Genomic DNA, 22030 nt, shown 5'->3' with positions numbered 1-22030 from the left:
CCTGCCAGGGGCTGTCACACACAGCCAGCTGCCATGGCAGGGCATAGCTGATTTTGCACAGGTTCAATGCTTTTTATCTATCCACAAAGTAGAAATGCTGCTAAGGAAGAGCTTTTTTCCCTTCATCATGTTTATTTGGTTCTCCACAGCAGAGTATTGGTAATGGTGAATTGGAGCTGCTCATCGGGAAGCAAGTCTTTCTGCACACATTATTTTATTTTCAATGATGTCCTGAAGCCACTTTTCTCTAAACTGACACTGTTCTGGCCTGGAAAATGGAATAAAAAGGTAGATTGTAAGCATAATATTGAATCCAAGTTTGGCCAGATGAGAGTTGGCCTTTATCCACCATGTAAGGCTATCTGCTGCAATAAAGACCCCCACCTAGACCCATGTAAATCAGGAGAAATTTCTGAGAGTGCAAATGCCCACGGGTTATTCAAGCCTCTGGGGATGAAGCTAGTGATAAGCAGGATCATTTCACAGAGACAGATTTTGACAACTACCACTCCTCTGCTATTATTGCAAACTTACTTGTATCGAGCTCCCTGTTTGGTTTTGGAATGGAAAAGCTTGCTAAAACAGAACAGTAATAACATTTACCTCCGAATCAGCCTGCTGGACTCCAGTCTGTAGAACACCTCCACAGGTGCAGTCTGCAACACAGCAGAGACAGGGCAGAGGCCATGTACAGCCCCTCAAAAAACAGAAATTGTAATTAAGTGAGAGCTAATATTTACTTTAAAAATAACCTGGATATTTGGTTGGGGCAGAAGGGAAGATGCTGCTCAGGGACTGGCTGGACATTGGTTGGTGAGTGGTGAGAAATTGTTTTCATTTGCACAACTTGTCTTTCATAGGGTTTTCTCCTCAGTTTGTTTTTATTTTCCCCAATTTGTTGCTATTGTTTTATTTATTTTTTAATATTATTACACTTTTTTTACACTTTCAATTCTCTGTAGTAGTGGAGAAGGAGTGAACAAGCAGGTCTGTGATGCTTAGTTACCAGCTGGAGGTTAAACCACAGAATAATATTTGGGGATCCATAGCTATTAAGTAGAAACACTAAGGTTCAGTATGACTTGAACCTGGAGGTAAGAAGTCTACTCAGTGCAGTTTTATTTCTTTTTATTCTCTTGGGTTTCAAGGAGTCATTGTACAGGTGCAAACTTCAAGCTGATCATGTAGGATCCTGCCAGATTCTGTTTGTCGAGTTTTGTTAGTCAGTGATTTGGGAACTAACCCAGCCTCCTGCTCTGTGTTTTGCTCTCCTTGCCAACCGATGACATGTTTCTTTTAGGCCACATCTAAACCTCCTGACATTTTCTGGACGTGGCCAGGCATTGTCAGCATCTTCACAAGAGCTGCTGGCTCCTCACCAGCCTCTCCACTGTCCTGGCACTTTCCTGCCTCAGGAATGCCACTGTACTCTTGTCCCTTAAAGGACTAGTCCATGCACACCATTTCTGAGTACTTACGTCAGGTTTGAATTTGGAGATCACTATAATGAAGTAGACACTTGCTGTTGCTCGTGGGATGGGTTTTCTACGTGTTGGGAGGCCCCAGCAAGCTCTATAATGGTACCTCTTGCTGTTCTTCAGTTCTTCTTCCTCAAGAAATTCTGAGTGGTAAAGCCAGCTTTCATGAATGTCCCATGTCTGTTGAACAAACACATCACACTAAGACTCCCTATGTCTAGTAGAGCTGACTTGAGGGTGGTGCTAAAAAGGAACAGAGGTGCTCTTCTTTAATTTTTCATATTTCTTAACAGTGAGAAAGTGTGGCCTTCCTGAGTGGATAGAATTCTGACTCACAGAAATTAGTTCTTCAATTTGCTGCTGTCCTCTCTCCACTGTGAAGTTCTTGGCTGTGGTCCATGGGATATTTTTGATTACATGCTTGCTTTCTAAAACAGATAAAATGCTGACAATTCCTCCTGAAAAGACTCCAACACATTCTAGTAGAGCAAACACAATACCGTTCTCTTTTTCCTTGGCCTCTGGAAGACATTCCTCTGTGTTGTTTCTCTCATCTTCCTGGGGGATGTGATCTTTTTCCTCACTGGCACCTTCTTCCTTTTCCTCGTCCATTGGCTTCACCTTCAGAGAGATAAACGCACAAACATCGAGCGAGCCCTGCTCTGAGAGCTGCAGGCCCGGTCTGAGGAACACGGGGAGCAGCGGGCAGCCCCTCACGGCCCCTGCTTCCTACCCCGGCCCTGCTCACCCCGCTGGGCGCTCCGGGGCGGCGGCGGCTTCTCCCCGCTGCCCCGGCCGGGCCGGCGGTCCCCAGGCGCGGCGGGGCCGCCCGGGCGCTCCGGTTCCGGGGGTGTCGCAGCCCGGGGGCTGTGCCGGTCCCGGAGCTGTGCCGGTCCCGGGGGCTGTGCCGGTCCCCGGGAGCTGTGCCGGTCCCGGAACTGTGCCGCTCCCGGGAGCTGTGCCGGTCCCGGGGGCTGTGCCGGGCCCCGGAACTGTGCCGGTCCCGGGGGCTGTGCCGGTCCCGGGGAGCTGTGCCGGAGCCCCGGAACTGTGCCGGTCCCGGGGGCTGTGCCGGTCCCGGGGGCTGTGCCGGAGCCCCGGGGCCTGTGCCGGTCCCGGGGGCTGTGCCGGTCCCGGAACTGTGCCGGAGCCCCGGGAGCTGTGCCGGTCCCGGGGGCTGTGCCGGTCCCGGGGGCTGTGCCGGTCCCGGAACTGTGCCGGAGCCCCGGGAGCTGTGCCGGTCCCGGGGGCTGTGCCGGTCCCGGGGGCTGTGCCGCTCCCGGGGGCTGTGCCGGCCCCGCGCTGTCCCCGCGCGGTCACCACGGCGCCGCTCCCGGCAGCCCGCGGCCCGCCCGGCCCGGCCCGGCCCTGCCCCGCGGAGACCGCCCCGCAGCCGCGGGCTGCCGGGAGGGACGGCGCTGGGAGCAAGAAAACCGCTGCGGGATCCAGGCCGTATTTTTGCCATTCTGGACAATTCGTCTCTGCTCTGCCGGGCAGGGCTCTGTCCAGCCAGGTGCACTGAGGTGCTGCGGGCTCCGAACAGCAGCGCTGGCAACACGCAGAGCTTCAGGGGGAAAGGATCACCGGAGAAGCCAGAAATGTTCTAACAGGTCACAGGGTGCTGAATTCCCAGCAGCTCCTCTTCCAGCATGACTAGAGGCTGTGGGGCAGGGGAGAGAAGCAGAGGTTGTCCTGCAGCCCCTGTTGCAAAACAGTGAGCTGTGCCCCTGCAGGTCCATGAGGGAGCAGAGATCCACCTGCACCCAGGAACAACCCATGCTGGAGCAGGTGGACGTGCCCAGGCTGGGACCCCGTGGGAAGCTCATGCTGGAGCAGGCTCTGGCAGGACCCTTGTGCCCATGGAGAGAGGAGCCCACTGGAGCAGGTTTGCTGGCAGGAAATGTGACCCTGCTGGAGCAGCTGAATGACTGCACCTTATGCGTGGGACCCATGCTGGAGCCCTTCATGAAGAACTGCAGCCCATGGGAAGCACTCACACTGCAGAAGTTAGTGAAGGAGTCTCTCATGGGAGGAACCCCATGCTGGAACAGGGGAAGAGTGTGAGGAGTTCTCCCCAGAGGAGGAAGGAGCAACAGAAACATGGGATGACATTGACCACAACCCCCCTTCCCCATCACCCTGTGCAGCTCAGCAGGGAGGAGGTAGAAAATATCAGGTGTGAAGCTGAACCCAGAAGGGAGGAGTGGGGGGAAGGTGTTTTGATTTCTCATTACCTTGCTGTTATCTGACAATACATTAAATTAATTTCTTCAAGTCTCATTTCCCTGTGACAGTAACTGATGAATGGTCTCTTCCTCTCCTTGTCTCAATTCATGAGCCTTTCAATGTATTTTCTGCCCCTGTCCAGCTGAGGACGGGAGTAGCAGAGTGGCTTTGGTGGGAACCTGTTGCCCACCACAGCAACACAAATACAAGGGCTGAACACATATGTATCTTTATTTAAGAGTTAAATCATTTTATATAGATACATTAATTTTTCAAAGCGTTGACACCTTAGTCTATGTTCTCCAGACCCTGAAAAACAAAAAATAACAGCTATATTTGTGTCGTTCTTGCTACTAATGTACAACAGAGCATATCTGAAAATTCAGATTTTCAAACTACATTTAATGACCCGGGTCTTAATTAGAACAAAATTAAAATGCACATCCCCAGAGGCAGGCCAGCTGCAGGCACCGAGTGAGACCTGACAAGAGCGACCAGCGCCCACCTCGGGGGCCGTCCCAGAGCCGGGGGATGGCGGAGCAGCGCCCGGTCCCGCTCCCCCCGGCGGTACCTGCCCAGCGCCCCCAGACCTGCCTTGGACACGTAGTACTTGTTGACTCCCGACAGCCGCCGGTCCCTCTCCATCAGGGTCCACTCGTAGGGGTAGCGGGCCACCCTCTTCTCCTGCAGGCACAGAATGTTAAGGCCTCGGGCAGGGTTCCCGAGGGAAGGCGGGTAAGAGGAGCCCCGGGAGGGAGGGATGCCAGGGGGATGCAGGGGACCGGGGGATAAGAGCGGCTCCGGTGGGGAAGCGGAGCCTCAGGCTCGCGGACCCCGGGACCTGCCGCCCCGCCCCGCGCTGACCTTGCCGCCGTGACACCAGCGGTGCATGAAGATGGTGGCCATGCCGGGGATGGTGAGGCAGACGCCCATGATGGCCATGCCGGGCAGGATCTCGTACCACATCCCGCCGCTGCCGGGGCCGGTGCCGGTGCCGGTTTCGCTGCGCCGTGTGCCGGGGCACTCCCGGCCTGCCCCGCGCCCTTCCCGGCCTGCCCCGCGCCCTCTCACAGCCTAACGGGCCCGAGCGGGCAGCGGCAGCGCCGCCGGGGAACAGTCCCTGGCAAGAAGTGAGGCCGTGCCCGTGTCCCGGTTCGGCCGGTAGCGCTCTCGGTTCCGGTCCCGGGCGCTGACCCCGCCGGGAGAGCGGCGGCGGGCGCGGTGCACGCTGGGAGCGGTAGTCCGGCGGAGCAGCGGCGCCTTTAATCGCGGTCTCGCGAGAGGCGGCGCTGGTCGGTGCGCGCGGCGCTGCCCGGCCCGGAGTCCGGATCGGGATCGGGATGAAGGAGGACAAGGAGAACGCCAGGCCCAAGGAGCGGCGCGGGGCCCCCGCCGCGCCGGGGGTTCTGCTGCCCGCGGCACCGGGCTCGGGCCCCGCCGCCGGCACGGACGGCAGAGCCGGCGCCGCCGAGCTCGATCGCCTGGAGCGGCCCAAGGACAAGAAGGAGACGCTCAGCAAGGTGGGGCCTCCGCGCCGCCAGGAACGGCGCCCTGCCCGGTAACGGGGCTCGCCCTCTGTAACGGGGCCCTCCTCCCTCCGGTAACGGGGCTCCCCCTCTGTAACGGGACCTTGCCCCGCTCGCGGGGCCCCCCTGGGACAGGCCGTGTCGGGGAGGCGCGGTACTGCCCCGTCCCCGGCGCTGCCGCCGCCCTGAGCGCCGGTCCCGCCGTGCCGCAGGTGGTGATCCGCCGGCTGCCGCCCAGCCTGACGAAGGAGCAGCTGGAGGAGCACCTGCAGCCTCTGCCCGAGCACGACTACTTCGAGTTCTTCGCCAACGACTCCAGGTACGGCCGCCCGCGCAGCCCGGGCGCTCCCGGAGCCGCCGCTACCGCCAGCCGGGCCCCGGTGGCGCCGCCGCCCCGTCAGCCCAGCGCTCTCGGTTTGTGTCTCTGCAGCTTGTACCCGCACATGTTCTCCAGAGCCTACATCAACTTCAAGAACCAGGAAGACATAGTCCTCTTCAGGGATCGCTTCGACGGCTACGTTTTTGTGGATCACAAAGGTGAGTGAACGGCACTCGATGGATGTTGTTGCTTCCCTGCTGTCCATGCCGTGTGCTGGCTGAGTTTTGGAGGGGTGGGTGTGAGCAGCCACGTCTGACCTCTTTGGGTTTAGTGCCTCAAAAATACCTCCAATACCTCTAGAGCTCCGATACCTCTAGAAATATATGCATATCTATCGATCCGATAACATATAAATCCTTTAAATGAGCTGGCTTGCAGTTAACAGCACACTGTGTTTGCCATACCCAGCTGGATTCGTGCAGCTATAAATGTAGTGTTCTTGTCAGAAGATAACACTTTAAAGCCTGCTTGTCATGTGTTGCATTCTATTATATTTTGTCAAAAGTTGAGACTTGCCTCAGTTGTACTTACTTAAAGTATTCTTTCTTGCACGATGTACACAGAGTGTGTAGGATGAGGCCATTGTGCAGTGCGGTGCCACTGAGGTGGCAGACCAACAGTCATGGGCAGTCTGAAATCTAGCATGTCCTTCTTGTCAGCCTGTGAATTGGCTGGTTTGTTAGTATAGTGAGAGTGTTAAGGTAATGAGTTCTGCTGTCTTTAGAGTGGTTTTTTTATCAAATGGTTTTCCAAATATAATAATTTTTTTATGCTGTGTAAGAAGTCTATTCAGTATTGCATATTTCTTGTGAGACTTACTTCCCTGCTTTAGATGTGGACGGTATGATCTATTTTATATCCATTTAATCTTTATGTTAATGTATTTTTTCTCTCAACAGGTCAGGAATATGCTGCAATAGTTGAGTTTGCACCTTTCCAAAAAGCTGCCAAAAAGAAGAGTAAGAAAAAGGATGCCAAAACTGGAACTATTGAAGATGGTATAACAGCGAGCTAGTTTGTTTTTGCATGTGTAGACTTGAACCTCTTAGCAGTAATTTGAATGTAATATTTTTACTGTGACACTATAGTTCCACCAATAGGATATTTGCTTAATTATATGCGAAGTTTATGAGCACTACTTTGTCAATGAGAAATCTATTAAATATGATTGTCCCAGACAAACATAATACAGCAGCTCATTTGAGAGCTGCTAACTTATGAAAAGGTGGCATATAAAAACCCAGCTGAAGTAAATGTAATTTAGCAGTGCATTATGCAAATACTTTTCATGCTACAGTATCTCTTCTTCCCCCCACCTTTTCCCTTTTTTTCTGTGTAGATCCAGAATACAAGAAGTTTTTGGAAAGTTACAGTGCAGATGATGAAAAATTAACTTCCACTCCTGAAACTTTGTTGGAGGAAATAGAGGCAAGAAACAAAGAGCTAATAGGTATGAAAATCTGTGTACTATAGTTACATTTTCCTAGATCACAAAGAAACAAGTATGTTTTGTAATTTGAAGCTGAACCTGGAGGAGACTGAATTCTTTTGTGTGCCTGCTTACTATTTGCTAAACATTTAAGCTAATATTATGCAGTGTGTTTTGTTCCCATGCTCTAAATTCTTCTGTAAGTATAGGTTTTAGATGACAGAGTTCCTTCCTGTTGAAGATGTTTGTTAGTCAGACCAGGTTGTGGAGTTGCTGCATTTCAGTGAAATACAGTGGCATACTTTAATGCACAGTGTTGTGATCAGTGATGTTCCATGCAGGCACAAGTTAAGAAATAGTTTTAAAAACACCACCAAAAATGACTGGGCTGCTCTTTTTAAGTCTCTTACAGGGATCTCTTTAAAAATGAGTGTCTGGGAAAACCCTAATGCAGACTGAATGTAGAGATATGTGTGATGGATGTCCTGTTAGTATCCTAATGAAGTTTATAGAATCCTAGTAGTTGCCAGTGTTTGGAGATAGGTTTGGAATACTTGTTTCACTGCTGTATTGCTGTATGAGAGAGGAGACAAGCTGCTTCATGCTGCTTCACTTCCTGTAGAGCTCTGTTGTAGGTATTGCAGTATTGGATAAGGCAAGATAGTTATATTTGTTTTATCTATTCTCCAGCTAAAAAGACTACTCCTTTATTGAACTTCTTGAAAAATAAACAGGTAAGATTTACCTCCAGAATTTTCTTGTTGTTTGCAAGTACAATTTGCTCATTGTATGTTCTTATATTTCTGCCCTTCCTTTGAAGAAGAAGAAGCTTTTGACCCAACTTGTCAACTTCTGGTTCATATGTTTTAAAGGAGTAAAGTGTTGGAATGGTGGTGCTTTGTGTACATTCTGGTCACAGCAAAACACCTCTTTTTGCACTGACAAAACAGATTCCATTTTAGTGCTTCCATTTTTAGTGCAGTATGGCTGAGACCCTTGTAGATAATCTTTCTCCTAGCACATAATATTATTTTAACTTCTGCCAATGGAGAAAATCAGAGGTGGAGCAGATTTAATTAAAATTGTAATGATAAAGGCTGATGCTAGTGATGTATTTGAGCTTTTTTAAGACAGTAAAAATTAAGACAAGTAAAAAAAATATTGCTGCAGCATGTTCAGATTTACAACAACAGAGATGACAGGAACTTCTATTTTTTTCTTTTATAATAAAGGCAGTTTTGAGGTGAGTTGTTTGATGGCTTCAAGAGATGTTTTCTTCTGTGGACAGACACTATTTCTCTTTGTTTTTAAATACACAGAGACTGAGAGAAGAAAAAAGAGAGGAGAGAAGGAGGAGAGAATTAGAAAGAAAAAGACAAAGAGAAGAAGAAAGAAGAAAATGGAAAGAAGAGGAGAGAAGGAAGAGAAAAGAAGCAGAAAAATTGAAGAAGGTAGACAGATGCCCAGAAAAAGAAAGAGACAGATCAAAAGAAGAACCAAAGATTAAGGTCTAGAACAGTTCTTTATTATAAACTGTTACACTCCCTTTCCCCTATTATTTGTATATCAGTGTCAAAATGTACTTTGGGTATTGTGTGAAGAATCATATGAGTTTGGTGTTAGAAAATGACCAATTTTTTTGTATTATTCAGTAGTAGGCATTGTAAAGGTTTATATGCTGTAATGTTTCATAGTAATATTTAAAGTTTTTGTCATGTGACTGTTGTATATGCTGCGGTAAACAGGATTGTGAATTCACTATGGAATGGAGACTATTTTTAAGCTTTCTAAAACAGCCTGGTTTAGGAGAAAAATTCTAGTTTGTTGTGTGAATAATGCTTACTCATACACTCCAGCTTTAAGAAATACTGTGATTTGAAGTAATATTTCTTTAATGTTTACTTCTTACTGGACTGTGGTTCCTTTGATGCAATTTCGGTGTTGTGCCAGACAATATGTGTTAGAGTGAGCTTTTTAGTTGAGACTTCTGTTTTCTTTGTAGCTACTTAAGAAGCCTGAAAAAGATGAAAAAGACTTGGAGAGAAAAGAAAAATCCAAGAAACTGGAAAGAGAGACTCTGAGGGAGGAAAAAAATGCGAGTAGTGCATCTGCCAAACGATCTGATGGGGAGACAAAAGAAGAGAAGGCAAAAAAGTATTCTAGTACTTGCTATAAATATATATGTATCTATAACTTGTTTCCTGATTGTACGGAGGCTTAGGCTGCTCTGCCATGGCCATGTTTTAAAATTCCTTTCAAATGCTTTTTCTCATATAAGGCATGAGCTGTGTTCTCTGTGCCAGCGCACATCCCCATGATTACAGAAAGCTCTGTGAATTACCTGGAAATTCTTCATTAGTGGACAGATTTTAATATTTTTACAATTCATTATAGGAACTCCACTAAGGAAGCCCATATGTAGGTGAATGCAGCAGGCTGTGAGCACTGTCCTTGCAATGAGATAATTATTATAACCATGGCAAGAGGAGAGGTGTTCTCCAGTTACCAGTTCCTCTAAGTCTTGTAAAAAGTCAAAGTGGAAAATGTAATTCTCAACAGCTCCATGATCTGTTTGAAGTTCAGTTCTGCCATGTGAGAAATACAGATAAGACAGACAAATTCAGATGTTTTTTCAAAGCCAGAAGAGACTCAGCCAGCTATGCAAGTAGGAGGCTGGGAAACTCTAGTGGTCAGTGTCCTCTCTGGCTTCATGCATGACTTGGGCTATCACAGCCTCCCAAGAGCTCCTTAGTACCTGCCAGTGTGTCATCTTCCTATTGCACATTTACACCACTATTACATTGATCTCCCAACTCTGTTTGATGAATATTTTGAGCTTAATTTTCAGTTTTGTTTTCACACAGATCAGAAGATGAGTGTGTAAAGGACTACAGGGACCGAGATAGAGATTTTGACAGAGACAGAGACTATGAGAGAGCACAGAGAGAGAAACTGAGACGCCAAGAAGAGGAGCGTCGGAGGCAGAAAGAGCGCTATGAGAAAGAGAAGGTTTTTAGAAGAAAAGAGGAAGAGGTGAAAAAGGAGAGAGACTTACTCAGAGAAAAGGGGAAGAAAAGTGATCTTACAGACTTTACCAGCAGCATGGACAAATCTGAGAAAGTAACCAAAGACGATAAAAAAGAGGATACAATTAAGAGGGATCGTATCAGAAACAAGGTGCTGGATTTCTTTAAATTCACGTGTTGATTCATAGGGATCTGTGGTTTTTAGGATAAAAGGGCTTCAAGGAAAATGTCGTTTCTCTGTTGAAACTTCTCCCTGTTCTGCAACAAACTCTGCCATTGCTAGGAATGTCCACTAAAATTTGCTTAACAGTGGTATTTCTTGTCACTGTGTAAGAACTAATCCAAGAAAACATGGTTTAAATTTTAAGACACTGATGCCTTTTTGTTTGCTGACTTGTGCCATGGGCTATCTCTTTAAGGTGTTGGTAGAGTATCAGTAATCTGTTTCTGTCTGCTGATCTTATAGGTGCCTGAAAATGCATCTCAGTAGGAGTGTGATTGAACAGGTTCCTTAAAATAGGAAACTGCAACTTGCAGAATATGACATGTCCTCTAGGCTCAAGAAATAATGTCTTGAGTGTAGTTTTATGTACTCTACAAAATACGTTTTTGCAGTATCACTGTGCTTGTTTTCTGTATCACTTAAGACATTGTCAGGTACAAATGAAACTCAGGGTTTTGAAACTTTGAAATTGGCCTCTCTTCTGAGACTGTGAGCTGAACTCAGCAGGAAGCTCATTACAAATAACCTCCACTATGAGCAGTGTTCATTGTGGTTTGAACAGGATGTTGCTTTACAACAGAGACAACCTCGATTTGGGACAATTTAAATTACTTTACCACCACTGTGGAATAATTAAACTTAGCCTGAAAAGTTTGAATTTGAACCATTTCTAATACAATAGAAATTATGCCATAAGAACCCTGAGAGCAGGGAGTATGAAGGAATCTAAATAGTTCTGATTTATTTCAGGATCGCCCAGCAATGCAGCTGTACCAGCCCGGAGCCCGAAGCCGGAGCAGATTGTGTCAGTATGAAGACAGTGCTGCAAAGCCCCCAGATCAGGGAGTGGATAAGAAACAAGAGGGTGAGACCAGTCACACGAAGGAAGAGGAGTGACTGATGTGCCAGCCTTATGTGTTCTGACTGTCTGTGCAGCCAAAGAGCATGTACTACGCAATCCAGAAGTGCCTTCGGAGCGAAAAAGGAACAAAGGAAGAAAAGGGGGCATTGTGCTGTTGGATGTTTCTGGTTAAAGAACCTCAGTTGTAGATTCCAAATTTGAAATGTGTTCTCATTGTAATATTTTCAGTCATTTGAACTTATTTTCCCAGCATCTAACTACAGCAGAGAAGAGAATCTTTGCGAAATAGAAAGACTTTATGGCCTTAAGTTTGATAATAAATCAGTTGTGGTCAGGAGGGAATGACACCTGGATCAAAAGCCAGAATTCTAAGGCAATTAAAGCCAGTGTTGGATGCACTCAAGCAGAGCGAGCTTGGAGTTGCCTGGAGTTAACACAGATGTTGCTGTGTTGTGTGGTGCTCCTGCGTGAGGCAGTGAAAGCTAAAGTGTGTCAGTGTAGCACTGAGACACATACACAGGCTGGGGTTGTTGAGGTACCAGTGGATAGGGGTCTTTTGGCACACAAGGAGCAGAACATCTGGCAGTGCAGTAACCATGTTAGGGAGGGAGAGACTGTCCTCTTGAGTGGTTCTCTGGATAAAGTAACTTAAGTTGGAGTGTATGAATAAGCTGGCTTAATAGTTGAATATGACTTGATAAATTCTCATGTAGTCTCCCTATATTGAAATGCTTATTTTAAATCAAATGTAGCTGGTTTGGGCATCCTGTTCTTTTCCAGCATCTTCCCTTCTCTCAAGTCTGAAACATTTCCGAATGTCTGCCCTCTCGGAACCGCTTCCTCTTGCCTCATAACTTGGAGTATTGTTTTACAGCCCAGAACGAGACTTCGCCAGTAGCAGTCCTCCCAAGCTAGCGAATTTTAGCCATAGCTGTTTTTTGTACTAAACCCAAATAAACTCGCACAAACTCGCTCGGCCGCCGCCGTCCCTCCCTGCGTGCGGGGCCGCCGGGCCGCCAGGGGGCGCGCGCCCGCGCCGCTCCGCCGCCCTTTCCGCCGCCTCGGACGCCGCCATCGCCGGGACGCCGCGCCGCTCCGCGCCATGGTGAGACATCCGCGGCCATCCGCGCCTCCCGCCGCGCCCCGAGCCCTCTCCCCGGCGCCGCCGCACTCGGGGGTCCTGGCGGGCGGGCCGCCGGGCGGAGCGGCCGCGGGGGAGCGGGAGGGAGCCGCGTGCGGCTCTCGCGGCTGGCCGAGGCCTGGCGGCGGGGCCGGGGCTGGGTGAGGCACTGACCGCTGCGCTCTTTTGCAGTCGTCGCACAAGACGTTCAAGATCAAACGCTTCCTCGCCAAGAAGCAGAAGCAGAACCGGCCCATCCCGCAGTGGATTCGCATGAAAACCGGCAATAAGATCAGGTAACGAGCTCGGCCGCTGCCCTCCGAGGAGCCGCGGCCGGCAGGCCTGGTCGGGCGGGCCGAAGGCGGGGGCTGACGGCGTCTGTGCCAGCCCAGGCGCGGTTCCGTGGCCGTGCAGGGGTGGTAGGGGCCGGGCAGTGTGGAGCTTCCGTGCCGGTTTTTTTCTGTAGTGGTTTTGCACCAGTGCTCTGCAAGTGTCCACTGACGTTCAGCAGTGGTACGTGTAAAGTGAAAACCCGAACTGTATGTGTGGATGATTTATTCCAGATTCTGTTCTCTAGTAGCTTCTCTGTTCCTGACGTTCACCTTCCCAATACCTGTCTTCTCTAGTAGCTGCCCCTTTGGGCTCCTGCATTGTCAAGGAATGGTTCCCAAGCGTGGGTTCTCTGAGGTTCAGGGAGCAAAGGACTTGTTGGATGTATGGGAAGTCAGATTGATATTATTAAATGCTTGGCACCTGACTGTAGAATTAATTTGTCATAGTTCCTTGCTTTCCTCTTGTGTTTGTTCTCGAGCATTGTGCTTCGGGAAATGCTGAGTGCTGTGACATGCTGGGTGCACATGGGAGTGGATAAGAATAAGGTGGTGGTGGCTGTGGATAAGATCAGGGTGGTGCCTGTCCAAGTGCTCCGGTTGAAAACTGCGGCATAGCTTTTTATCTCATACACTCCTTCATCTGGGCTTCTTTAAGGCAACAGGATTCCCTCTTCTCTTTCTCTCTTTGTCCTAAGCAGTGAGGAGAGCAACAGCAGCACTGGTTGGTTCAGGCAGTGACCCAGCACAGCATTGCTAGGTTCTGTTCCTGTAGCTGCTTCCAGCTTGTTTCTAGGCAGGATCAGTGGTGCGTGCACTCAGCTGGATCCTTGTCTTGCATGTGCCAGGTTACAGCTGGGTTCTGTTTTAGCTACAGTGCAGTACTCAAATACTTGACCATAGGGACAAAATCTTGGAGTTTGGTCTCCTGGCACTTGAGTAGCTCGGCCATGAGTTCTGTCCAAGCTTTGTGTTAAAGCAGGCTGCAATTGCAGCGCTTCCTGCTGTGGGAGTGCTGCCATTTTCCTGCTTAGAGCAACTCCGTTAACACTGTCTGTGGTTTCACCCGCACCGTGGTGAAAGCATTTGTTCTTAACGTGGACAAGTACGTGCTCACAAGTTAATGTACTTTCATGGAAAAGATTTTTTCTATGTGCTGTTCTGCTTTCATGTTTAACAAATGTGTGTGTGCACTTTGCTTTTGTCTTAGGTACAACTCCAAAAGGAGACACTGGAGGAGGACCAAGCTGGGCTTGTAAAGAGAGACTGTCCCCTGGGAGCTCTAAGGAACATTGGTCTTTCTGTGTCGGATCGATAACACCCTCAAGTCATTCCTTCTGTGGTGCTGGAGTGCAGTCCCCAGTGTGGGGTTTTTATAAGCTGGTCTGGGATGTTGATGTTAACTGGGAAAATCTTTGTATCTGAAACATGGAGACTGTGTTCTATAGTGTTCTTTCAGGCATCACCGTGAGCATTGACACTGCACAGGCTTACTAATAAACATGGACCTGAATGACTTTTGTTTTGAAAATTATTTCATATACACGTGGTGGGATTGTAACAATCAAATTAATGGTCATGTTAGTTATATTCTCACTTAATAATGAGGAACCTTGGCAGCTCTTTTCAGGTAGAATAGGCTGTGTCTTCCTTTTCACTGACTGTAAACCTTCAGGAACAAAGCACCAATTAAAAAAAAAAAGTTAAGATCAGACCAGAAGAAAATCTCTTACAAGATGCAGTATTGTAGAGTGCAGCACATTATGTTTGTGTACTCCCTAGAATATTAAATGAGTTTTGTTGGGGAGTCTGTGTTGGTTTGACAAATCAACCACAGATGCAGCTTAGTATAAAACATTCTCAGCAGACGAGTAGAAATTTAAAATGGGGCTCAAAGGAAAATTTGCAGCTATTTCAAAAAGGGGAGAGGAAAAAGGGGACTAAGGGTCTCTGGGCAGTTGGCACTCCAGCTCCCCTGTGCTGGTCTTCTGTGCGGGGCCTGTGAAACCAATGTACTGCAGGGAAGTGGAGGAGGCACCCAGTCCTTTCTGTTCACAGCTGAGCTGGGTCGCTGCTCTGACGGGCAGGAAATCCCTGTTGGTGTGAGCCTGTTCTGGGCTGTGGCCAAGCCCATCCTGACGCTGAGGGCTGCCAAGGTGCTGCCTCATTCCTGGGTTCAGCCTCAGGTCGTGGCTCTGTTCCTGAGAGGCAGCTTCCTGAGGAACCTTCAGGCTGACATACCTTCTGTGTTGCTGCTTTTCACGCTGAAGGTAAATAGATTTATCTCCTTTGTATTGCAACTTAGAGCAAATAACGTTGGGTACAGCATGTGCCAAACAGGTAAATGCTAGGAAATACACACCTCACTCAGGTAATGAGGTCTCTCCTTCCTAAGGTGTGCTGCAGTGTTCTGTAAGTCAGGGTGAGCAAGGCTGCAATTTTTACCAACTTCAGGATACTTCAGAGGTATCCTCTAGCTCCTTATCCTGTCTGGTAAGAGTCTGCACTCTAGTTCATCATCAGGGGGAAGCAGTAAGTCACTGCAACAGGAAAGCAGCAAACAGCATTGCCAGAGGTGTTTGAATAGAGGCTTGCATGCTGCAGTCACTTTGACCTCAATGATTTTTAAAGCTTTTCTGCACTCTTTTTGAAGTGAGTGTTCAGGAAATAACAGCACTGCTGAGGATTGGAGTTCTGCCTTGGCATCCAGTTTACCTCCTCCAGCCTCTCCACATCACTGCTGGCAGGCAAAGCTGCTCATAGAATTTCTCTCTAATTGTGTCTATGGGGATCTAGCTGAAGAGGAAAATAGCAATTTTATGGACTTGAGAATGGAAGGAGACAGTTTTTTCCATAGTATTTGTGGGAAAACTTTCCTGAGCAACAGATTGGACAATTTATTAACTATTTATTAGAAAGTCTCCCCGTTACTATAATGACTAGTATTTTTATTATATGGAAGTATCTTCTACTAAGGAACTGTTCTGGAAAATAACCCCTTGTATTGTTCTCCCTGTTTGACTGAATCTGCTTTTCAAACTGTACATTAAGGGATAACACAAAGGGAATTTTGTACACATTAAACTTGGGTTGAACTTAATCCTCTGCAGAACCTTAACCAAACAAATACCTCTGAGTTGAATGTTTTCCATTGTCTGTGGCAGCTCTCTTTGCCTTCTCCCTGTGAGAGGGAATCTCTGCAGAGCTGGGCTAACACATGGTAACTGAGACATCAACAGAAGCTTTAAAGAAAAAAAATATTTGGATATTCTAGTCCATTTATTTTGATGGCTATGTTTTGTTTTCTGAGTGAAAAGCAAAGTTAGAGCTGATTGTATACCTGAGGAGTATTTTTCTAAACATGTCTCTATATCCAAATCAGCTTCCTTTCTGTAGGTATGAAAAGGAACTGAGTGAGACAAAGGGGTGGGTCACTGGAAGAAAATTTTTCTTTTTTGCTCAGTGGAAAGGGACCCACCCAGGGCAGGGGGTGACATGGTGAGGATGTTTTAACACATCTAGAGAAGCAGAGTTGTGGTCCTGCTCTGAAGTCTCCAGCTAATTTGTCTCAGCACAGAATAGTGGGTCAAACCCATGACCAAAAGATGGGGGCAAAAGCTGTCTTTAGAGGGTTTTGGTTATCTCTCAAGAGGAGGTAATAACTGAAAAACATTTTGTCATATTTAGGTGCAGCATTTGTCAGCCACATTTTACTTTCAAATGCAACATTTAAGTCCATGTTTCCGGATAGAGCATGACTAAGCCACAGGTACTATTGCCAAGGAAATGGCTCCTTCAAGGAAATTCTCAATTCCACTGTTTACTCTGTGCCTTGCTCAGAGGAGGATGTAAGAGCCATCCTGTGCCCCCTCCATGACAGCTGCAAAAAGGTGACAGAAGACTAATAGTTAAAAAAAAAAATTGTCAGTCCTGTCTGTCTTAACAACAGCACTTTGGTTACCAGAACTTGACACCAGTGCTGTCCATGGAGTTTGTACTGGCATGAGCAGACTCGTGAGAAGCCAGCCTGCTCTCCCATGGCATGGGCCTGGCCACAGCAGTTCCAGAAGGAGCTGCATTGCCAACATCTTCAATCCATTAGAGCTAAACCATTATAAGGCATTAAATCTAGTTCCTAGTGTGTTTTGTATGTATCTGCTGTTGACCTCAGGGAATAAAAAGATATCCAGATACATCTATATATCCACCCAGGCACCTGGACTGGGCGTTATTCATTCACTGGATCCCTGTTCACTCATGTGGAGGCTAATCTTCCAAGTCATTACTGCAGGCTGGGTAATATTGGTGTTCAAGCAGTCTGAATATAACTGGAGTTTGCCCAGGATCTGTGAAACCCCCCTCTAGTTCCCCAGAGGAAATTACCTGTGTATCTTTGTGTATCTTTCTGCATCAAGATGCAAATGCACCTTGTGTAGCTGAGCCAGATCATCTTGAGTCCCTCAGTCACCCCTGCAGGCCCCCTGAAAGGCAGCTGGAAAGAAAACCACAACTGCCCTCCTAAAGGAGTTGTCCCTGCAAGGGCTGCCCTGGGGAACAGAAACTCCCCAGTTCCTGTTTGAGAAGCACTTCTCAAGCGGGACTGCTGTTTAAGGGCGTAGGAATAGTCTCAATGCTGATGAGAAAGAGGAAGGGGCTGTTGTTTTTCTGAAGATATTTTGAAGCAGTACTGGCCTTTGAGAATGTAAAAAGCAAGTTGAAATCATCAGGGCAGAACTCCACTTGAATAACAAAACACAAGCAGGCGAGCAGAGGCTTTGCCCTTTTAATGCAGTGACAAGACATACATGCACTGTTACGCTGCTGCAGTGATTTTCATCAGTTTCATTTTTGAGCATGATCTCAGTAGCAATAAAAATAATCTCAATCTCACAGCCTTCACATACCTTTTCCACAGTTTCTGAGAATGAATCATCTTTCCAGAGCTGTCCCTGAACTCTAATCCCCACAGGAGCCACCACATGCTGCCCCCCTTGTGTCTTTCCTGCCTCCTTTGCTCTGGCCCTCATTCCTAATGAGGTTGAGCATTTCAGGCTTCCTGGGATGGGGATCTCAAGGGAAGGACTGCCAGTGTGAGTTGTTTTACACTTTGAAAGGCTTCTCTTGGCCTGCACTCTTCTGACAAACAGGGCCATTAGCTCTTACTCTACTGAGAATCAGCTTTATAAATAAACATCAACCCAGAGAAGGTACATAAGGCAGAGGTGAGGGGATCTCACAGGGAGCTGGAAGGTGTTTGCAGCATGAGATCCACCACACATGGTGGGTCAGCATCCTCCTGTGGGCACACAGGGTGTTGGAGCAGCTTGCCACAGCAGAGCAGACATGTGAGCCCCAACCATGGCCATCTGTTGGGATGCAACAAGGAGTCCCCATCCAAGGGGACACAGGGCACAGCCCCCTCTGCAGACAGGCAGTTTTTTGGAAGGGCTGCCCCGAGGTACTGCTCCCAATGGCCATGGTGCTCTACATACACACCAGAATAGCCCCAAAAGACCACAAGACCTAGGGTGGCCACGGTGCCATGGCTTAACCCTCACTTGGCCAGGATCTTGAGTAGCCAAGTTCCCAGTTCTCTGCAGGCTTTTCTGGCTGCTATCCAGCATAGTTTTACCAGTTAATGGAGCCAGGAGAGCTTCAGCGCTCATGGAAGAAAGCAAAGGCCTGTCTAACAAAGCCTCGGAGGGTCGACAGGCTCCAGGAGTGTTGGGCTTTTCCCTCGGCCCCGGAGTCCACACAGTCCTGCCCTGCCCCAGCCTCTCTGGATGACTTACAGTTGTTGTTGGTGTTGTGAGAGTGCAGCTGGACCAAGTCCTCCTCCAAGGCCCCTGCCAGCTCCTTCAGGTCCCTGGAGGTGTCTGCTGGCAGGTACTGCCAAGCCTTGCGCCCGTTGTGGTCCCTGCAGGTGGTGTCTGCCCCATAAGCTCCCACCAGCACCTTGATGAGCACCTCGTGTCCCTGCAAGGCAGCCAGGTGCAAAGGGGTGAGCCCGCCGCTGGCTGTGGGGATGTTCATGTTGACGGGGTAGCCTTTCTTCTGGGCATGGGAGATGACTTGGATGAAGCTCTCATGGTGGCCGTGCTTGGCAAGCCAGTGAAGAGCGGTGAAGCCTGTCACAAAGTCTCTCCTGGTCAGCAGGCTGGGATCCAGGTCCAGCAGCTTGATGATGCTGTCCGCATCACCCTCGGCCACCGTCAGCAGCCATGCGTGCTCCAGGGGATCAAGGACAAGGGGCAGCAGATCAGGGCTCTGCTCAGGCTTCTGCTCTTGGTGCAGCCCTGCAGGAAGACTGCTGCTGCTGGATGTCTTCTGAGCAGCGGCAAACCGTAAGGTGCTGCCGGGGCTGTTGCTCTGCAGGAGGATTTCCTTCAGCTCCTTTCTCCGGCTGCTGCTGGGGCTAACGGAGAACCTGCCTGAAGTCCTACCCCAGCTCCCCAGGCTGTGCCTGCCCCAGCCGATGCTTTTGTTGGTGTCCATCTTCTGCAGCGTATGGAAGCGCTCCCTGCTCCCCGGGGCGGCTGGCCAGAGCTGGGAGCTGCGGGCCCGGCCGTCCGCGAGGGGCTGGGCGGCATCCAGGAAGGAGAACCTGCGGGAGATGCCAGCCGCCTCCTGCTCCGCCCCGCTCTCCTGCCGCTCCCGCCGAGCCATGGGGAGCCTGTGGCAGGGCTGTCCCGGCAGGGCACAGCTCAGGCTCCCCGCGCTCACCCGCGCTTCCCCCGCCGGCCCTGGCGAAGGAGGAACCGATCCCGCGGGGCGGCACGGCATGGCGGCCGCGCCGCGACCTTTGGTCACGCGTGCGGGATGAAGGGAGAGTGTGGGAATGCAGGCAGCGTGCGGGAACACGGGAACTTCTGGGAACACAGGGAAAGTCTGGGAATGCAGGGAACGTCTGCGAATGCAGGGAAGGTATGGGAACACAGGGAAAGCATGGGAACACAGGGAAGGTATGGGAATACAGGGAACATCTGGGAATACAGGGAAAGTATGGGAACACAGGGATGGTATGAGATCACAGGGAAGGTATGGGAACACAGGGAAAATATGGAAACACACGGAAGGTATGGGAACACAGGGAAAATATGGGAACACAGGGAAGGTATGGGATCACAGGGAAGGTATGGGAATACAGGAAACATCTGGGAATACAGGGAAGGTATGGGATCACAGGGAAGGTATGGGAATACAGGGAACATCTGGGAACACAGGGAAGATATGGGAATACAGGGACTGCAGAACTGCGGGACCAGACAGAGGCACAGGGGTTCTGGGCAGCTCAGTGCTGATGCTACAGCAGAAATTGATGAACTATTTTCTCCTGCCTGAGTCATCTCGTTTAGCACTGCTGGCTCAGCATTAGCACCTGAAGTAGCCAAAGCCTTAGGCCGTAAGAGCTGACCAAACATAAACTTTTCATACACCGATGCTGCTAGCAAAGCACTCTTGGAATGCAGCAGATATGAGCAGAATGGAGATGATAAAGGCCAAGGAGACAATCCCAGGAGAATAAAGTAACATCAGAAAGCAGCCAGCCCAGCTCCAGTGAAACCTAGCAAGAAATCAAGATACTGCCAACCAGAATTTAGTGATTGACTTGGACTGGGTGATGAGTGTCGGGGTATAACTGAGAGGTGTGAACTGGGATAGGAGCTCCTCTCTGGAAGCACCAGCTTGAGCTGTAACCAAAGAACTAACAAAAGAGTCCTTGGAAACATTCACTTGCACCCAGCATTCTTAGCAGGGTCAGATGCTGTGACATTGTCTGGTGTGTGTAAATCCATGACACTGGTCCCAGGACACTTCCTCTGATCCCAGCAGCACCCCAAGGTTGTCCCCCTGAAACAGCCCCCCATGACTGCAATGCTTCTCCTTGATGCTGTGCTCAGGAAGGCCAGGTCATGGCCCCAAGAGGCCATGCTCCCAGTGGCTCCTGGGTTTCTCTGATGTAAGGGAAGCCCAGCCTGGGACACTGGCTCCTTGCCACCCAATGTTTCATTCCACAGGGAATCTGGCCTTCCTCTCTTGCCATGATCCCCTCTGTAGCACAGTCCATGCCTGGTGGTGCTGGCAGCTGCAGCCACCAGTAGTCTGTACCCTAATTTTCTTAGAAATCAGGACTAATTCTTCTGCTCCCAAAGCTCCCAGTCCTCTTTCTCTCCAGAAGTTTATTATCCATGACTGCTCTGACACCTGTGGCTGAACTGTCACCAGGTGGTTTTACAGCTGGTCATGCAGCTAAAAGCCACAATAGCCCCTTGAACCTTTTTTCTTTGCCTTCCCTAAGCTTTAGCTCTGCTTTGACTTGCCCTGAGCTGGTCGTCAGCCCTTGAGGGCCTTTGCTGTTTTCCAACCACTTGGACCAGTTTTTCTGGGATGTGTGGGGAGTTGGCGTAATCTCAAACCCCAAACAAAAAGCGGTGAAAGCATAATTGCCCCCTTGTTCCCTTTCTGGAGCTGCCTGATTTTGTCACTGGGTTTTGGTGGCTTCCGTGGGCTCAGAGAGGCAGAGAGCTTGAACCACACAGCCATGAGATCCTAGTGAACAGTTGAAAACACTTGGGTGGCATCTGGGGAAAACAAGGAGCTGCTCTTGGGGAATGAAAGCATTAATGGTGCAAAGCAAACCTCGCATTTAGGACCACCGTGGTCATGCCTGCACTAGGGACTGGACACAATGGTGAGCTCTGACCGTGATAAAACCAGGGTGACAACCTTGGAGACTTCACTTGAGGGTTCAGGGGCCAGGAAAGTTACTTTGGAGAAGGACTGAGCTGCCTCAGCCTCGTTTGGTGCTTGTGCTGCTTTCAAATGAAGGGGAACCCAAGCAGCACCAGCCGCACGCTCGCAGCTGCAGCTGTGCCGGGCTCGGCCGGAGCTGGGGCCGCAGCGCCGGGACGAGCGGGGCCGGCAGGAGCGGAGGTGCCGCGAGGGGGAATGGGACACGGCAAGTGCGCGGACATTCCGCTTGAAATGGCAACTCAGCTGCTGAGGCTGGGGGACCTGAAGGGACCCAAACCGCGACCCGCAGCCCAGCCTCGGGGCTGCACGGCTCGGTCCGTGTCACCGCAGGGCACCGGGACGGGTCCCCGCGGGCCTTCCCGAGCAGGCGGCGGGGAAGCCCGCCCGGCGCTGGGAGCGGGCAGGGCCGGGCCGGGTCGCGGAGGCAGCCGGGCAGCCCGCGGGGCGGGCTCGGCGCTGCGCGGGCTCGGGAGCGCGGCCGGAGCTCCGCGCCCGCCCCGCCCGCAGCCCGGGCTGCACCATCGCGGGCTGCTGCGGGGAGGCACCGGCGCCGCGCTCCTCACAGAACGCGGCGGCGGCGGGGCCGGCGGGGCCGGCGGGGCCGAGCAGGGCCGGGAGGCGGCGGGGCGGGGCGGGGCGGGGCGGGGCGCGCGGGCGGGGCGGGCCGGGGCGCGGCGG

At 50.1% G+C, this 22030-nt stretch overlaps 5 protein-coding genes and 1 non-coding gene across 6 annotated transcripts; 3 read left to right on the top strand and 3 right to left on the bottom strand.

Annotated features, from left to right (window-relative positions):
* Window positions 1-110: 110 nt before the first annotated feature.
* On the bottom strand, window positions 111-3505 carry AKAP14 (A-kinase anchoring protein 14). The gene is made up of 7 exons (XM_077786620.1): window positions 3413-3505; window positions 2227-2526; window positions 1979-2099; window positions 1815-1906; window positions 1479-1658; window positions 604-656; window positions 111-268 (listed from the first exon to the last, which is right to left on the bottom strand). The coding sequence occupies exons 1-7, from the start codon at window positions 3503-3505 to the stop codon at window positions 181-183; spliced, it is 927 nt and encodes a 308-aa protein (XP_077642746.1). The 3' UTR covers window positions 111-180.
* Window positions 3506-3917: 412 nt separating this feature from the next.
* Window positions 3918-4766, bottom strand: NDUFA1 (NADH:ubiquinone oxidoreductase subunit A1). Its single transcript, XM_021548369.2, has 3 exons — window positions 4569-4766; window positions 4299-4388; window positions 3918-4013 (listed from the first exon to the last, which is right to left on the bottom strand). Exons 1-3 carry the CDS (start codon window positions 4668-4670, stop codon window positions 3993-3995), a joined length of 213 nt encoding a protein of 70 aa, XP_021404044.1. The 5' UTR covers window positions 4671-4766; the 3' UTR covers window positions 3918-3992.
* Window positions 4767-4948: 182 nt separating this feature from the next.
* UPF3B (UPF3B regulator of nonsense mediated mRNA decay) lies at window positions 4949-12122 on the top strand. The gene is made up of 10 exons (XM_021548368.3): window positions 4949-5224; window positions 5443-5549; window positions 5661-5767; window positions 6509-6607; window positions 6949-7059; window positions 7729-7772; window positions 8358-8546; window positions 9041-9192; window positions 9903-10215; window positions 11038-12122. Exons 1-10 carry the CDS (start codon window positions 5045-5047, stop codon window positions 11182-11184), a joined length of 1449 nt encoding a protein of 482 aa, XP_021404043.1. The 5' UTR covers window positions 4949-5044; the 3' UTR covers window positions 11185-12122.
* Window positions 12123-12172: 50 nt separating this feature from the next.
* On the top strand, window positions 12173-14111 carry RPL39 (ribosomal protein L39). Its single transcript, XM_021548370.3, has 3 exons — window positions 12173-12254; window positions 12462-12565; window positions 13809-14111. The coding sequence occupies exons 1-3, from the start codon at window positions 12252-12254 to the stop codon at window positions 13855-13857; spliced, it is 156 nt and encodes a 51-aa protein (XP_021404045.1). The 5' UTR covers window positions 12173-12251; the 3' UTR covers window positions 13858-14111.
* Window positions 13574-13705, top strand: LOC116183664 (small nucleolar RNA SNORA69). Its single transcript, XR_004148331.2, has one exon. It is a non-coding gene; the product is annotated as a small nucleolar RNA SNORA69 (small nucleolar RNA).
* Window positions 14112-18118: 4007 nt separating the features above from the next.
* Window positions 18119-19339, bottom strand: SOWAHD (sosondowah ankyrin repeat domain family member D). Its single transcript, XM_021548390.3, has one exon. The coding sequence runs from the start codon at window positions 19262-19264 to the stop codon at window positions 18254-18256; it is 1011 nt and encodes a 336-aa protein (XP_021404065.2). The 5' UTR covers window positions 19265-19339; the 3' UTR covers window positions 18119-18253.
* Between the last annotated feature and the right edge of the window lie 2691 nt (window positions 19340-22030).

Source organism: Lonchura striata, chromosome 14 (assembly GCF_046129695.1).
Source record: "Lonchura striata isolate bLonStr1 chromosome 14, bLonStr1.mat, whole genome shotgun sequence".
In the NCBI taxonomy this organism is placed as follows: Eukaryota; Metazoa; Chordata; class Aves; order Passeriformes; family Estrildidae; genus Lonchura; species Lonchura striata.
Note: the sequence above shows the minus strand (reverse complement) of the source record. Positions and strands in the feature narration are given on the sequence as shown.

Bases quoted from the DNA above. Each gene is read 5' to 3' on its own strand.
- AKAP14 (XM_077786620.1), bottom strand. From the start codon at position 3,505: ATGAGAGACTCCTTCACTAACTTCTGCAGTGTGAGTGCTTCCCATGGG. The intron at 2,100-2,226 runs GTGAGCAGGGCC...ATCTCTCTGAAG, and splicing joins GCCCCGGAGCGCCCAGCGGG to GTGAAGCCAATGGACGAGGA. The intron at 1,907-1,978 runs GTATTGTGTTTG...TATCTGTTTTAG, and splicing joins GGCCAAGGAAAAAGAGAACG to AAAGCAAGCATGTAATCAAA.
- NDUFA1 (XM_021548369.2), bottom strand. From the start codon at position 4,670: ATGTGGTACGAGATCCTGCCCGGCATGGCCATCATGGGCGTCTGCCTC. The intron at 4,389-4,568 runs GTCAGCGCGGGG...CTGTGCCTGCAG, and splicing joins GCTGGTGTCACGGCGGCAAG to GAGAAGAGGGTGGCCCGCTA. The intron at 4,014-4,298 runs GCAGGTCTGGGG...TTTGTTTTTCAG, and splicing joins ACAAGTACTACGTGTCCAAG to GGTCTGGAGAACATAGACTA.
- SOWAHD (XM_021548390.3), bottom strand. From the start codon at position 19,264: ATGGCTCGGCGGGAGCGGCAGGAGAGCGGGGCGGAGCAGGAGGCGGCT.
- UPF3B (XM_021548368.3), top strand. From the start codon at position 5,045: ATGAAGGAGGACAAGGAGAACGCCAGGCCCAAGGAGCGGCGCGGGGCC. The intron at 5,550-5,660 runs GTACGGCCGCCC...GTGTCTCTGCAG, and splicing joins TTCTTCGCCAACGACTCCAG to CTTGTACCCGCACATGTTCT. The intron at 7,773-8,357 runs GTAAGATTTACC...TTAAATACACAG, and splicing joins ACTTCTTGAAAAATAAACAG to AGACTGAGAGAAGAAAAAAG.
- RPL39 (XM_021548370.3), top strand. The intron at 12,566-13,808 runs GTAACGAGCTCG...CTTTTGTCTTAG, and splicing joins AAAACCGGCAATAAGATCAG to GTACAACTCCAAAAGGAGAC.